Source organism: Spinacia oleracea, chromosome 6 (genome assembly GCF_020520425.1).
Source record: "Spinacia oleracea cultivar Varoflay chromosome 6, BTI_SOV_V1, whole genome shotgun sequence".
In the NCBI taxonomy this organism is placed as follows: domain Eukaryota; kingdom Viridiplantae; phylum Streptophyta; class Magnoliopsida; order Caryophyllales; family Amaranthaceae; genus Spinacia; species Spinacia oleracea.
Window position 1 is genome coordinate 148,418,448 of NC_079492.1, and position 15,611 is coordinate 148,434,058.

Here is a 15,611-nt window from a genome sequence, read left to right on the forward strand (position 1 = left end):
ATGCATCCCTTACGAGATTCGAACCATATATAATAAAGTCCTGACGCAATAAGTGATGTCACTACTTCACCACCTCAACCATCTCTAGGAAATCTTTATTTGATTAACTAACTTTTTACGCCCGTGCACCCATTCCCCGATGTATGTGGTGATTAATCCTTCTTTGTATGCAATATTTGTATTTCAAAGGGAAATGCTCGAAAGGTAGCCAAAACGAAGTCATGCAATACCTTCAAACAATATTTTAATCACGCTTTTTGAATTGTCTAATTTACCCTTTTGCAAACTAACCAAATACTCTATATTTTAATTCACTTTTTTGAGAAAATATTTTAGTCCACTTATCTACGTCTTAATTTGCTTAATTCAGAAACTATGTAACCTCATCGTAATGTAGGGTGAATATCAATTTTCGCTCTAGTTCGAAATAATTATTATCTTTAAAATCTAGACTAGATATCCTTTTTCACATCTATCTTTTATTAGGGAAGCCAATGAACAACATAACCCGATTTTTTTTTTTATAATTAGAAAAATATTTAGCTCACAACAATGGAACCGAAACCAAAAACTCAAAATTATTAATCTCCCAGTTCCCTTCATTTTCTCTTAGTCAATAACATTTTCCCTAAAAATGTGATCCTCTCCTTTTATTAGTTACTATAAATACAAATTTCCCATTGAAAAGAATTAAATTCTTTTAAAAAAAAAAAATACTAATTAAAATAGCAAATTTACACCAAAACATTCATTTACCCCAAGTCCATATACACAAAAAACTATTAGGTGCACCCAAGGGTATTTTAATTCCCATTGGTAGTCCCTCTCACATTTTCTCCTCAAATATAAGGGGAAAATGTGAGAGGATGCACGGTGCGACTAATATGTTTCATAAGATCTACTTCGAATATCAAAATCATACACGCCAACCATTCCAAAAGAGTACATGTAAAACAGAGATATTTTATTATTCAAATGAACACAAAAGTGCTCTATTGTGAATTTGTGGACATATATAAATATAATAAATATATAATGATACGGGCAATTTTTATATGACCATACTCCATTTTTATTTATTGAACCATCCACTTGGTGTAACTTTTTAACTCAACTAAAAGAACAATGTGATTCAAATCCGCAATCTATTATACACAAACCCTACAATTAAGCAAACATCTCATTGCCTCATTACTCATTAGTAGTGTTTTTTGTTTTTTGTTTCTTTTAAATAATTCATTGGTAGTGTTTCTTAAACTTGAACAAGTGGCCCTTCCTAGTTCCTACAACGTCTTTGTCGCTCAGTACTTTTTACCAAGGTTATTCTGAGATTTCAGTTGCTGTAAACCTGAACATCTCCCAGCCAACCATTCACCCATATTTAGATAGAGAGAGAAACCAAATTAAGAAACACTCACAACATTTTAAAAAAAAAATTAAAAAAATGAAGCTATCCTTGAAATTCCGAGAAGAAACCCGGCATCAAAATCCACTTTTACGAGCCAAAGTTCCCGTCACAGTCCTCGGCTTCCCCTTCCTCACCGGAATAGTCGCCGGCGATTCTTCCGACCTATCCTTCTCTCTCCGCTCAAACTTCTCCTCCGGCCCATCGCTATCTCTCTCGTATCATCCCACGCTCTCTCCTCCGTCCCATTACCCTTTCTCCCTCTCTCTCAAGTCCGGCATCGGCGTCTTTGGGTCACCTCAGGATTCCCCTATCACCTTCTCCGCCAATTTCAACCCTAATTCTCTAACCCCCACTTTCTCTCTCCTCATCAAGCCCCAATTGGGGAATTTCTCTCTCTTCAAATCTGTTTCGTCTGATACGTCAGGTTCAATTAAGCTTGGCGGGGGCCCACGAAATGGCGAATTATCATTCGGGTCGGCGTCGGATTTTGAGGTTAGGGATGATGGTTCAGTTGATGGGTCGGGTGGAACGGGTCAGGGTAAGTCGTTGGTTTGGAGGGATTTGAAGAGGAATTCTTCGCTTTTATCTGGGATTTTAGTTGCAGCGAGGACTTCAATGCCGTTAACGAATAGGGCTGTGGTTAATTTCAGGTGGGGCGTGAGTTTCCCCTCTGCTGAGTGTGGTGGTGGCGTTTCGGAGGCGAAACCGCAGTTTCCAGTGTTGTTGATGAATAAGATTTCGTTGGAGAGGGTTGATGGGGTGAAGAAGGACAAGGAGGATGAGAGGAAGAAGGTTGAGGAAGCGAAAGCGGGTGATTTTGAGCTATTGAAGGGGATGTGTAGTTGGATGAGGAGAGAAGTGGTGGATTTGCAGAGGGAAAATAGGGAAATGAAGCAGGCATTGGAGGGTATGAGGTTTAAAGCTCAGGGGAGAGAGAAGGAAGTTGTGGGGAAGAGGATGATGCCATTGCCAAGTACTGAGACTTCTGGTGAGTTTGAGAGGTGGAGGAGCAAAAAAGCTGGTGGAAATGGAAATGCAAATGCAAATGGTAGTGGTGAAGAGAAATCTACAAGTAAAATGAGTGAAGTGGAAAATGAATTGCAAAAAGCGATCAAAGCTGCCTCGTCTTAAGCAAGGGTTGGAGTTTGGACTTTGGAGCATATATTTCTGCCTTCAATTTGTAAGTTGTAATCCTTGTTTGTAAATATGAATTGAGTTTTGAGTTGTTTAGATTTGTTTTTCAATAATAAATATGGAATGTCATAAATAAGTTTGGTGTTTTGACATAATTAATAGCCAAAAAGTAAGAGTTTTTGGAATGTAGAACTTTTGGAATAATGTGGTAATAATATATGCTATCTTGTTCATTTGTTGTGTATTGATGCAAGTTTGATTGCAATATTTACTTGAACACATGAGCTGAAAGTCTAATTGCAAATAACAGAACTAAAGGGGGAAAACTTGGAAAAAAACAGAGGAAGTAAAAGCAATGAATGCATGTTGTAAATCTGTGATATACTTTTTTCAATAGCATCAATGGTGATTGTCGTTCATAACAGTAACGAGAGAGATATGCTGAATCTTGGGCCATTCACTACCATTTGGATTTCGGCATTTTTCTGTCAATCCTGGACAATCCATGATTAGGAGTTGATTTAGGGCAGTGAGCTTGCGGAAGCCTTCTGGCAGAGATGTCAATTTTGGACATGCATACAATCTCATATACCCAAGAAAAGAGAAACAGCTTATCCATTCTGGTATTTCCCTCAATTCATAATTGCACGTTAATTCTAGGGACCGGAGGTTTACCAAGTGTTGAAGCCCACTTGGAAGAACCAATAGCTTAAGCATATTATGCAATCCTAATGAACGAAGACTATTGAAGTTTTTCCATGGCAACTGTTCATCTAGTGATAGATCAAGCTGTTCACAATCCCAAAGTTTCAACTTCTCTATTGCTGTGAGATGTTCCAGGCCTTGAGCGAAAAATCTCAAGCTATGGCAATGAGTGAATTCCAAACAACGGAGAGAAGAAGTGATACTTTGGAAAACTTCTTTTCCTATTTCGTCTGTGTTCACCAGATTTCCTTTCCGGATCTCAAGTGAAGACAGTTGGTGCAGACATTCTCTTGGGAGAGATATGAGGTCTTCCACATTACTGATTGTGAGCTTACTTAACTTTGAACCGCTAGACCCCAAAGATGAATTTGATGATGAAGCTGTTGCCATCTTTGAGGCTGAGATGCGCTGGTTGGCGTCTACTAGGGTTAATTCCTCCACATTAGGACATTTTGGCAGGGATATGAGCTTTTGACATTCATTTATCATCAATTTTGATAGATTAGGAAATGACATGGATAATAAACGTTGTTTCATTGATATATGTGCTTCTTCTTGTGTATCATTTTTAACAATTGCTTCTTTCCACCATCCCTTCAAATTATCCATACTCATCACCGTTAGCTCTTTGAGAGATGGGAAGAATGGTATTTCCGTCGATAACGGTTCCGAAAATGAGGGGTTGCCATAAACTCTGCTATCCATCTCCATGTATTCCACACTTTCCAGACACTTAAGACTGAGGAACTTCAAGAAAGGTAGTTGGCTAAAACAAGGCACTTGCTGACATCTTCCGCAACGCAGAAGTTCAATCTTAACTAGGTTTGGAAGATTAATACACAAATTACCCATCATTGCCCAACTTGGGAGCTTTTGACCTCCGTACCAATAAATCTCAAGCTGTCTTAAATTAGAATATGGTTTGAGTCCTTCCAGCACTGCTTCATCATGATTACTACCACTAACATCTTCATATGACCAGACATCCAATTCTATATGCAACTTAGTCAGCCCATGTTTTTCCTCTAAGTTTGCCTTTGTTGCTTCTATTAAAGGATTTTTTAATTTTCCATATATTTCAATGTGCAAAACTCCTTTCAGGTTATCAAGGTTCTGTAAGTCACTCAACTTAGCAGGATTGTTTCTGAATATTGGAAAATTTCTATGGTTGACCGTAAATCGAGGTAGTTTATAGAGAGAAGTTAATTCTCCTAACCCTGAAGGCATATGACGTATCCATTGACATTGACCAACATCAAGGCTCCTAAGATTGCTAAGTTTTCTCATGTTTTTAGGCAGTGTTACAAGGCTCGTACAATTATATAGGTTGAGTGTTTGCAAATTTAAGAGGTCTGTGATTGAATCAGGAAGTTCTATAATAGGTGTATGAGAAAGGTTCAGGTACCTTAAATGAATTAGCTTACCTATTGAACTCGGAAAATTTCTGACTCCAAGGTTGTGTAGATCCAACACTCTCAAACAACCAAAGCTTGATATTATCTCTTGACAAATCAATTTGCCGAAGGGTGATCCATCTCTTACTTGCTCGGGCAAAAGAAATGTCCGCAGACGCTTCAAATTCAGCATCCATTTTGGTATCTTCCACATTGAAGTCAAACGATAAGCTAAAGACAAGTGATGGATTCCTTTATTTGAGTTGATTTCCCCAAACTTTGCAACCTTGCAGTTGACTCCAGCCACTTTTTGAGCTAGATCATGCATCAAGTCATGCATTTTGCAGCTTGAAATGTCTCCCCATTCATCCCTTTTTATTTCCTGAAAGAAGCACCTTTGCATCAAAATAAGGAAATATTCCTCAGCAAGTTCTTCTAAACTATGGCCTTCATGCTTTATTGGAGTGATAAAGCCCTCAGCCATCCAAAGATTTATCAGCATTTCCTTGTCAAATTCATAGTCCTTCGGAAATAAAGAGCAGTAAGCGAAACAATTCTTCAATGGTGACTGTAGGTGCTGGTAGCTGAGCTTCAGAATTTCCATAACGCCATTCTCGCTATCAGACAGGTTGGCTAGACTTCTACTCTTGAACGCCAACCACTTGCCATCATCCTTGCCATAAAGAAGACTGCCAACAGTTCTTATGGCTAAAGGAACATTTGCACATTTCTTAACAATTTCTTTCCCAACCTCCATAAGATGTGGCTTCTGTTGAGTTTGTCCGTGTTCAAATGCCATCTTTTGAAACAATTCCCATGACTTCTCTTCAGATAGGCCTTGTAACTCACACACAGGAAAAGTGCCCATTATTTTTGCTACCTCTCTGGATCGAGTAGTTACAAGTATCTTACTCCCCTTTCTGCCCATCTTTAACAGAGCCCTCAGCTTCAGCCATTCCTCACGGTTTTCATTCCAAACATCATCTAGAACAAGCAAGTATCTCTTGTCGCCTACTTCTTTTCGCAGCAAACCTTGTAACTGGTCCATCTCTACATTCGGAGTTTCTACATTGGTTGCTGACTTGATGATTTTTTCTGTAAGCATCTTCGTATCAAAATCTTCAGATACACACACCCATAGCTTCAACTCGAAGTAATTCCCAACCTGAGGATCATTATATATGAGTTGAGCCAAGGTTGTCTTGCCCTGTCCTCCAATCCCAACAATCGGGATAACATGCAGTATCTCATTCTCATTCTCAGTTTCATCCGAGGCAAGAAGTATATCTAAGATGGCTTTCTTATCATCATCTCTACCAATAACTTCTTCAGCATCTACAAATGAATGAGTTTGATCTCTCCCCCTAAGATGGCTACTAATACTCATCAGACTCCCTTCCTCCCGAGGGCGGGATACGAAGGCAAACACAGTACTGTCTTTGACTATATCTTCCAGCTCTTGCCTGATTTTTTTAATCTTTTGGGAAATGCTCCTTGCAAATGTGAACTGATTGGAGCTAGAGAAGAAGGTGTTTACTTTCTTACTGAATTTGCTTCCACCTTGAAGCTGTTTCTGCAATTCAATTGTAGAAACCTCATCAAACAAGTCATCTGCAGCATACACAACAATGGCAAGCTTTTCAAGCCAACCACGAACGAGTCGGCTATCAGATTGCCTCTCTTCAGCATCCAGAAGCCCATCTTTGATGGTGTTGATAGTATTCTTAAGCTTTTCAAGGCGACGCTTGAATCCCCACGCAGAGGCAATCTCATCAATTGCACTTGATCCCAGTTTTTTCAGGATGTCCTCTGCAATGTTGAACAATAATCCTTCAGCCATTCTCTCTTTTTTGATCTCTCTCTTTCTTTTTTTTTTGAACAAAACTTCTTTCTCTTCAAAAGTTTCAAATTTTGTGTGGAAAAACAGAGTAATCGTCAACCCTTTTAAAGTCACAGTGTTCCTTAGTCAAATTTCTACAACTACTACTGGATTAAAGTAGTAGGAGTGGTATAAATAAAAATATTCACTAATCACAGCAATGTAGACGATACATGTGCACATTACAATTAATCACAATTAAATATTGATTATTTATTTGCTAATCGTCTAAAAATACTACAAAGCACATCATCAAAATGATTCTGCCAACTCATTAGTTCCTCCTAATCTGTAATTAAAAATGGTAAAGTATATGATAACGTGGTTTATTCAGAAACTTCATTGGTAGTTAGTTTAACTTTTTGTAGTACCATTAGTGATTTAATTAGTTCTATTATATATCCATGTACTTTTACACCAGGCCATTACAAAATTTCAGCAGTACTTTCTTGGTCATGGACCTTCTTCTCCACTCTGTAACAAATGACAATAAAAGACCCACTTTCCTTTTTTTAAGGTTTGGTTGTTGTAATCCATTATCCGCATAGTTGGTGGCACGTTGGGAGGCAGCAGTGTCTGCGGCTAGATTTGGGCTACAAACTTGCTATGGACTTATGGAGATGATATTTGGATTTTAAACTGGATAATTATGCACTCAGACACTCAGTCTAGTGAAGACTGAAGATCAAGGAAATAGATGATTATCTTATAAATAAAGGAAAACTAGTGTATGACTCAAGCGATGCCTAAGATTACTACTTTGAATATAATGTAGTGTTTAGCGAGATAAACATGCTTGTCTTTTAGAAAAAATATACCTTCCCAAAATAATGTAAAACTGTTAGAAATGATGTGGTAATGATATCTGGTTTATCTTGCTCAATGTGTTGTTTATTGTTGCACATATTTACTTGAGTATTCAAGGACATGTTATTTTCAAGGCACAACTCACTCTACCAAAATTTAAATTTCCACCAAGTTAGAGTACATTGAATAAAATTTTAGTATAATTCACATATCTAGAAGCCTATAACTAAGCCAAAGGGGAAAAGTACATTCACATCCCCAAAATAATACTACCCCCGTCTTTTAATACTCGCAACGTTTGTTAGTTTCACGCATGCCAATGCACAACTTTGATCATTTATATCTTAAATTCTCTTTATGCAAAAATTATAAAAAGTTGATATCTTGAAAATACACATTGAGACGAATCTAACAAGATCCCACATGACTATGTTTTATCTTATATAAAAAGCACTAAGAATAGTCAAAGTAGATTATATGAATAGTGGCAAAAGTCCAAAACGTTGCGAGTATTAAAAGACGGAGGATCCTCTCATACTCTTTATCCGTGTGCCATTTTAGCATCAATAATGGCTGTGTTCAAATACTTACAATATCAATCAAAGATGCCATCCCTAACACTAAACAGTGGAATTAATATGTTGAATCTTTGGCCAGTCCCTTCCATTTGGGCCTCGGCATCTTTCTGTTAATACCGGACATTCAATAACCCTGAATAGTGATGATGATGAGAAAATGTCACATATATCACTCTCCATGTATTCTACACTAGACAAATATTCAAGAGTAAGACGTTTCAAGAAAGGAATTAAGTTGCCTAAAACTAGGGATTTGTTCACATCTTTCACACCTATTAAGTCTAATTTCAACCAAATTTGGAAGTGTACCATCCCATTAGATCAATGTGCAAATCACTCAACCTGTGTTTACTACTCATGTTTGTCTTTGTTCTGTCTAAGACTAGATGTGTTGAATTTCAATGTGCAAGGCTCCTCTCAGGTTATCAAGGTTCTTTAGATCACTTAGTTTTGAAGAGGGTTTAGACCTGAATTGTGGAGAAAATCTATGTCCAACTATGACTTGAGGTAGTTTGTGGAGGGAAGTCAACTCTTGTAATCCTGAAGGCATGTAAGTTAAGTTGTGACATTCGTTAATGTCTAGGGTCCTAAGATTGGTAAGTTTTTTAATATTTGCAGGTAATGTTCTGAGCTTCAAACCCAGATACAAAGTTAGTGTCTGTGAATTGTGAAGTTCTGTGAATGAATCGGGAAGATCTTTAATAGGCGTCACAGATAAGTTAAGGACTTCATAAGTTCATAGGGCATGTAATTTTGGAGGACAGACCTCTCTAAATGCTTTTGTAATCTGTTTTATCTTTAATTTTATTTCCTAGCTTGCATAAAAAAAAAAGGTTTTAAGTATATCATAATGTGGTTTATTTAGAAACTTCATTGATAGTTCGCTTAACTTCTTGCTGTACCATTAGTTCTATCCATGTATTTTTTACCCAATAGGAGTACTCTTACAATCTGTTTGGCTGCCGGTAATAAATGGTGGGTATGAAAATAAATCTAAGTGTTTTGACTATATAGTAACATCATGATGTCAATGGTAATGAAATTTTGTTTCAAAGTTGGTGTTTTTTTTCATAAACTTGTATTCCCACCTAATATCACTCCCTAAATGGTAATGGATGATAATGTAAATTTATAAGAAAAGAGATACGGAGTAATTTTGAGTGAACTATAATTACCATGAGAATGGTTATTGATTTTCCTTATAAATTTACTTACAGAATTATTCTCACTGACACCATTTATGGCCGGTTACCAAACGTTACCACATGGGCTGTTAAGGATCCACATCGCTGATCACAGAATCGAAAATGAATAATTAAACAATAGAACACGGTTAGATGAAGAAGTCCTCCCAGAAAAAAAAACTGTAACAGTTCTTCATCCAAAATGATAATCCAACGCATTTACGTATTATTCTGTTCGTAAGGTATAACCATTCAAAAAATTTAACCAACTGCTTTAATCATAACTCGTAAGTGGGTCTTAACCAAGAAGTCTTGGTCTAGAAAGTCATAGCACAATCTTTTGTAGTTAGGGGTTGGAAATTTGGAATTATTTCAGTCGAATCTAATCGAGCTAATAGGACTGAAGGTCCCTGAACTTTGCCAAAAAAAACAAACAAACGCAGTTTGGTCCCTTTAATTGCAAAAAGAGCAGTTTATCCCTCAAAATGGATGGAAACATTTTCCTGTATTTAGGCTTTATTTGGTTGGGAGGAATTGGAAGGAAAAGAAAAGAAAGGAAATATAAAATACAATTTCCTGTATTTGGTACAAATAATTATATGGGAAGTGGAAGGAAATGAAGGGAATTGGAAGGAAAGCTTCTTTATAATATTTTCAATTTCCTTTCCTCCCAAAATTGGAGGAATTTGGGAGGAAAGAGAAAATTAAAAGCTGTCATTTATATTTCCTTTCTCTAATTTTGATAGATTAGAAAATGACATATTTGCTAATAAACGTTGTTGTTTCATTGACACATGTGCTGGTTCTTGTGTATCATTGTTAACAATTGCTTCTTTCCACCATCCCTTCAAATTATCCATATATTTCAGTGTAAGCTCTTGAAGAGATGGGAAGAATGGTATTTCCGCCGATGACAAGGTGTCGTCATAAACACTGCTATCCATCTCCATGTATTCCACACTTTCTAAAATAGAAAGATTAAGACGCTTCAAGAAAGGTAGTTGGCCAAAAGGGGGCACTTGCTGACATTTCTCACAGTACCAAAGTTGAATCTCAACAAGATTTGGAAGATTAATACACAAATTACCCATCATTGCCCAATTTGGGAGCTTTTGACCTTTGTAGATATGAATCTGCAGAGCTCTTATATTAGGATGCGGTTTGAGTTCTTCCAGCACAGCTTCATCATGATCACTAACTGTGTAGATATCAAATTGTATATGCAACTTAGTCAGGCCATGCTTTCCCTCTAAATTTGCCTCTGTTTCTTCTAACAATGGTACATTTAAATTTCCATAAATTTGAATGTGCAATGCTCCTTTCAGGTTATTAAGATTCTTTAATTCACTCAACTTAGAAGAACTGGGAGAATGGTTGACTGTAAATCGAGGTAGGTTATAGAGAGAAGTCAATTCTCCTAAACCTGAAGGCATATGCAGTATCCATCCACATTCATCAACATCAAGGCTCCTAAGATTGGTAAGTTTTCTCATATTTTTAGGCAGTGTTTGAAGATTCGAACAATTGTATAGGTCGAGTGTTTGCAAATTTAAGAGGTCTGTGATTGAATCAGGAAGTTCTCTAATAGGTGTATGAGAAAGGTTAAGGTACCTTAAGTGAATTAGCTTACCTATTGAACTCGGGACACTTTTAACTTGAAGGTTATGTAGATCCAACACTCTCAAGCACCCTAAGCTTGATATCCACTCTTGACAAGTTGATTTGTTAATGGACGGTCCATCATTCAATTGCTCTGGCAAAAGAAATGTCCGCAGACATTTCAAATTCAGCATCCAACTTGGTATCTTCCAAGATGAAGTCAAACGATAAGCAAAAGACACATGATGAATTCCCGTGTTTGAGTTGCTTTCTCCAAACTTTGCAACCTTGCAGTTGACTCCAGCCACTTGTATAGCAAGATCATGCATCAAATCGTGCATTTTGCAGCTCGAAATGTCTCCCCATCAAAGCATCTTTGCAACAAAATAAGGAAATACTCCTCAGCAAGTTCTTCCAAACTCTGGTCTCCATGGTTTATTGGAATGATAAAGCCCTCAGCCATCCAAAGACTTATCAGTGTTTCCTTGTCAAATTCGTAGTCTTTCGGAAATAAAGAGCAGTAAGCGAAACAATTCTTCAAAGGTGACTGTAGGTGCTGGTAGCTAAGCTTCAGAATGTCTATAACGCCGTTATTCTCGCTGTCAGACAGATTGGCTAGACTTCTATCCATGAACGACAACCACTTGCTCTCGTTCTCACCATAAAGAAGGCTGCCTACAACTCTTATGGCCAAAGGAACGTTTGCGCACTTCTTAACAATTTCCTTACCAGCCACCATAAAACGTGGCTTTTTTTGAGCTTGTCCAGGTTCAAATGCTACCATTTGAAATAAATCCCAAGACTTTTCTTCTGACAGGCCTTGTAGTTCATAGACAGGAACAGTACCCATTATTCTAGCCACCTTCCTTGATCGAGTAGTTACAAGTATCTTGCTCCCTGTTTTTCCAATGTTCAATAGAGCCCTCAGGCCTCAGCTTCAACCATTCCTCACGATTTTCGTTCCAAACATCATCCAAAACAAGCAAGTATCTCTTGTCACCTACTTCTTTTCGCAGCAAACCTTGTAACTGATCCATCTCTATATTCGGAGTTTCTGCATTGGTTGCTGACTTGATGATCTTTTCTGTAAGCATCTTCATATCAAAATCTTCTGATACACAAACCCATAGCTTCAACTCAAAGTACTTCTCAATCTGAGGATCATTATAAATGAGTTGAGCCAAGGTTGTCTTGCCCAGTCCTCCAATCCCAACAATTGGGATAACATGGAGGAGTACCTCATTCTCACTTTCACAGGATTCAAGAAGTATATCTAAGATTGCTCTCTTATCATCTTCCCTACCAATAACTTCGTCTGCATCCACAAATGAATAAGTTTGATCTCTCCCCCTAAGATGGCTACTAGTACTTAGCACATTCCCTTCTTCACGAGGTCGGTATACAAAGGCAAACTCAGTACTGTCTTTGACAATACCATCTAACTCTTCCCTGATTGTTTTAATCTTCTGGGAAATGCTCAAAGCAAACTTGATCTGATTGGAACTAGAGAGGAAAGTGGATACCTCTTTAGTGAACTTGTTTCCATACTTAAGCTGCTTCTGTGATGCAACAGTAGCAAACTCATCAAACAAGTCATCAGCAGCATAGACAACAGCAGTAAGGTTCTGAAGCCAACCGCGAACAGCATGGCTATCAGCTTGTCTCTCTTCAGCATCCATCAGGACATTGTTGATGGTGGTGATTGTACTCTTTAGATTTTTTAGGATTTCTTGCGCAAGGCCGTACAAGATTGCTTCTGCCATGGGAGTTGTATTTGAGATTTTGACTTTTGGATGGGTTCACAAGAGTTCAAGTTAGTGAGATATGTGCCATTGATGGTTAAGTAATTAACATTGGGCTTGTGTCAGAAGTAATTGTTGACTTGTTCTTTTGATCCTGGTTGTCCGGTAGTCTGTAGAGCATGTGATTAGGCTCAATAATGCACCCTTACTCTCATAGGCTCATAGGGGTCCTTCATCTTGTACCTAAATACAAGATGGAGGACCCAATCTTGTATTACTAATATTATATCCTTTCTCCCGCTTAACCATGGACTCACATATTTCTACTTCTTAAAAAAAAAAACTTAAAAAATTCTAAGATGGAGGCAAGAAGTATATCTAAGATGGCTTTCTTATCATCTTCTCTACCAATAACTTCTTCTGCATCTACAAATGAATAAGTTTGATCTCTCCCCGTAATATTACTTATCACACTGCCTTCCTCACGAGGACGGTATACAAAGGCAAACCCAGTACTGTCGCTGACTATACCATCCAGCTCTTGCTTAATTGTTTTGATCTTCTGGGAAATGCTCAATGCAAACACGATCTGGAACTAGAGAAGAAAGTGGTTACCTCTTTTGTGAACTTGTTTCCACCCTGGAGCTGTTTCTTCAGTGCAACTGTACCAACCTCGTCGTACAAATCATCTGCAGCCTTGAATCCCCACGCAGAGGCAATCTCATCAACTCCCCTTGATCCCAGATTCTTCAGGATATCCTCTGCAATGCTGAACAATACACCTTCAGCCATTCTCTCGTTTTCTCTGTTTTTGGTTCAAGTTTTTTCTTTCTTTTTCCTATCCCAATGGTATTGTGGTTCTTAGTCAAATTTCAACAACCACCATCACATTAGAAAAGTAAGTAGCAATTATAAAATAAAGTAGGCACTTAGTAGTGTTAAAACTGTTAGCACAACAATCTAGATGATACATGTGCACACTGATTTTGGCCATTGTTTAATTATATTCTCTCTCTCCGATTTCAAACAATAGTAGCACAAACAAAACACTCCATACTAATGTGATGACTACATCTAAAGTACCTCACGAATAGGATTTATGGTCATAAAAGCAAATGTTTCCTCAGTTCAAAGTACATTCAAAAGAATTGGTGCAGAATGTGTTATAATAATGTGATGGTTCTTAACTTCTTATTGACAATGTAAGAGTCATGTCGAAAATAAATAAAACCAATTGCCCGTTATTCACAAGAATCACAACCATTGGAGTCGCTCTTATGAGGGTTTATTCGCAAATATTGTCAAGGAAAATTTAATGAGATTGGTCCAAACTATGACTGCCCTTCTGAAATAAGTCGGACTTATCTATTAATCCTTGACAGTCACAACTATGATGCATATTTTACTCAAACAGACCCGATGACTTGTAACCTACTAAACCGGTGTTAATAAATACTTTTTGTCCATATGCACGTAAATACTCGGAAAATTTGTTTAAATGTTTCTAATTGGCTCCTAAGCTTGCTAATGCACCCCCAAAAGAAAGAACTCAGAATGTAATGAAATTACGCATTGCTTTTCCACGGGGTACAGATCAAATCATCGCAGACCTGTTCATTATCTTCCCTAATGCATTATACCTTCTAATTCACTTCAATCTCAGGAAGATTATTTTTCGCTATGTCATTAATTCAAGATCCTCTCTAACAGAATAGTTCAAAATTGGTTGCATCCTCGTTACTTTCTGATTAATTTTTTATTATTTCAACCACCGTTTTTCTGATTGTTACAAAATAGAGACTCCATCGCCCATTGGGTATTTGAACACCAGGTGGGAAATCTCTAGTACCATGATGAAATGAGCTCATAACAAACAAAAAAATGGAAAGATAAAACCAGATTCTCAAAATTGACTCAAAATCTCTTCAATATAAAAAGATAATCTAAAAGTGGAATCTATTCAAATCAAAATGATCCAATCTCATAATAAACAAATCCATAGAACAAAAACACCAAATTTGTGTGCGATTTCAATTAAAATTAGCAAGCGAGAAACAGAACCCTAATTCAAAAAAGAAACAGAGAAAGAGAGAATCATACCAGGGAGAAAAAGGACGAAGTGACAGTGCGGAGTTTCGGAAGGAAAATCTCACTCGCCATGTTAGTATCGAATACAGGTAGAGTGAAAGAGAACATCAGCAACGAGCAAAGCAGGAGGAAAGGAGAAATTCCACGTTAATGTCTGATTAGGAAAACTTTCCAGAACAATTTCCGTACATAATGCTTAAAAACATTAAATTTTCTAAAATATAATTTGACATATTTCTCAATATACTGTCCACTCAACGCGCGGATGGTGCAGGGGCCTGTACGTAGATCTACGTGCACCTGCACCAAAACGCAAAAACATTAAAAGAAAACGAAAAAGAACATAACAAACTAAACAGAAAGAACATAATAAAGTAAACGAAAAGAACATTAACTAAAACCTGAAAAGAACACTAATGCTAAAAAACTAAAGAAAATATACAAAAATGAAAATAACATATTTTCTCTCCTGATAAACTATAAAAAGAACAATTATTTTTCAAAAAGAACATCGTGTGAAAAATACAACAGAAAAACAAAAAAAAAATATTATCGATAATGTTATTAAATATTAAAAAACATAAATAAGTTAAAAAGAACACAAAATAATTAAAAAAAAGAACAACAACTTTTTTACAAAACAGAAGAAAAAAGAACAAAACACATGGAAAAGAACAACATTTTCTTTTTCCTTATCAAACAAAAGAACAGAATGAAAGGGACGAAAAGAACAACAAATCTATGTTCTTTTATTAGTTGTATTTGTTCTTTTCAAACCACTTAGTGTTCTAATTAAAAAGACGAAAACGACGATATTTTGATGCACTTAAAACTAGATCTATATTTTTATTTAAATGTATTTTTGTTCTTATCCCACGCATTAGAACTATGTTCTTTTATTAAGTGTTATTTGTTCTATTCAAACGATTTTATGTTCTAATTAAAAAGACAAAATGAAGATTTTTTGATGCACTTAAAACTAAATCTATATTTTTTTTTAAAGTATTTTTTGTTCTTTTACCACAAATCGGACTATGTTCTTTTTTAAGTGTTATTTGTTCTTTTCAAACCATTATATGTTCTTTTTTAACAA

The 15,611-nt window shown here is 36.7% G+C and overlaps 4 protein-coding genes across 5 annotated transcripts; 1 reads left to right on the plus strand and 3 right to left on the minus strand.

The window, feature by feature from the left end:
• The first annotated feature begins 1,339 nt into the window (after positions 1-1,339).
• Positions 1,340-7,184, plus strand: LOC110790681 (uncharacterized). 2 transcript variants are annotated; one of them, XM_021995457.2, is made up of 2 exons: positions 1,340-2,588; positions 7,038-7,184. In XM_021995457.2, exon 1 carries the CDS (start codon positions 1,445-1,447, stop codon positions 2,537-2,539), a length of 1,095 nt encoding a protein of 364 aa, XP_021851149.1. In that variant the 5' UTR covers positions 1,340-1,444; the 3' UTR covers positions 2,540-2,588; positions 7,038-7,184. The 2 variants fall into 2 exon arrangements, with proteins under 2 accessions (XP_021851149.1, XP_056689692.1); XM_056833714.1 differs by lacking the exon at positions 7,038-7,184 and adding an exon at positions 4,349-4,658.
• Positions 2,942-14,524, minus strand: LOC110790674 (putative disease resistance protein RGA3). The gene is made up of 2 exons (XM_056832910.1): positions 13,046-14,524; positions 2,942-6,450 (listed from the first exon to the last, which is right to left on the minus strand). Exon 2 carries the CDS (start codon positions 6,026-6,028, stop codon positions 2,942-2,944), a length of 3,087 nt encoding a protein of 1,028 aa, XP_056688888.1. The 5' UTR covers positions 6,029-6,450; positions 13,046-14,524.
• On the minus strand, positions 9,515-11,538 carry LOC130463697 (putative disease resistance protein RGA3). The gene is made up of 2 exons (XM_056832911.1): positions 11,109-11,538; positions 9,515-11,046 (listed from the first exon to the last, which is right to left on the minus strand). Exons 1-2 carry the CDS (start codon positions 11,536-11,538, stop codon positions 9,794-9,796), a joined length of 1,683 nt encoding a protein of 560 aa, XP_056688889.1. The 3' UTR covers positions 9,515-9,793.
• LOC130464243 (putative disease resistance protein RGA3) lies at positions 11,543-12,451 on the minus strand. Its single transcript, XM_056833715.1, has one exon. It carries the CDS (start codon positions 12,449-12,451, stop codon positions 11,543-11,545), a length of 909 nt encoding a protein of 302 aa, XP_056689693.1.
• Positions 14,525-15,611: the final 1,087 nt, after the last annotated feature.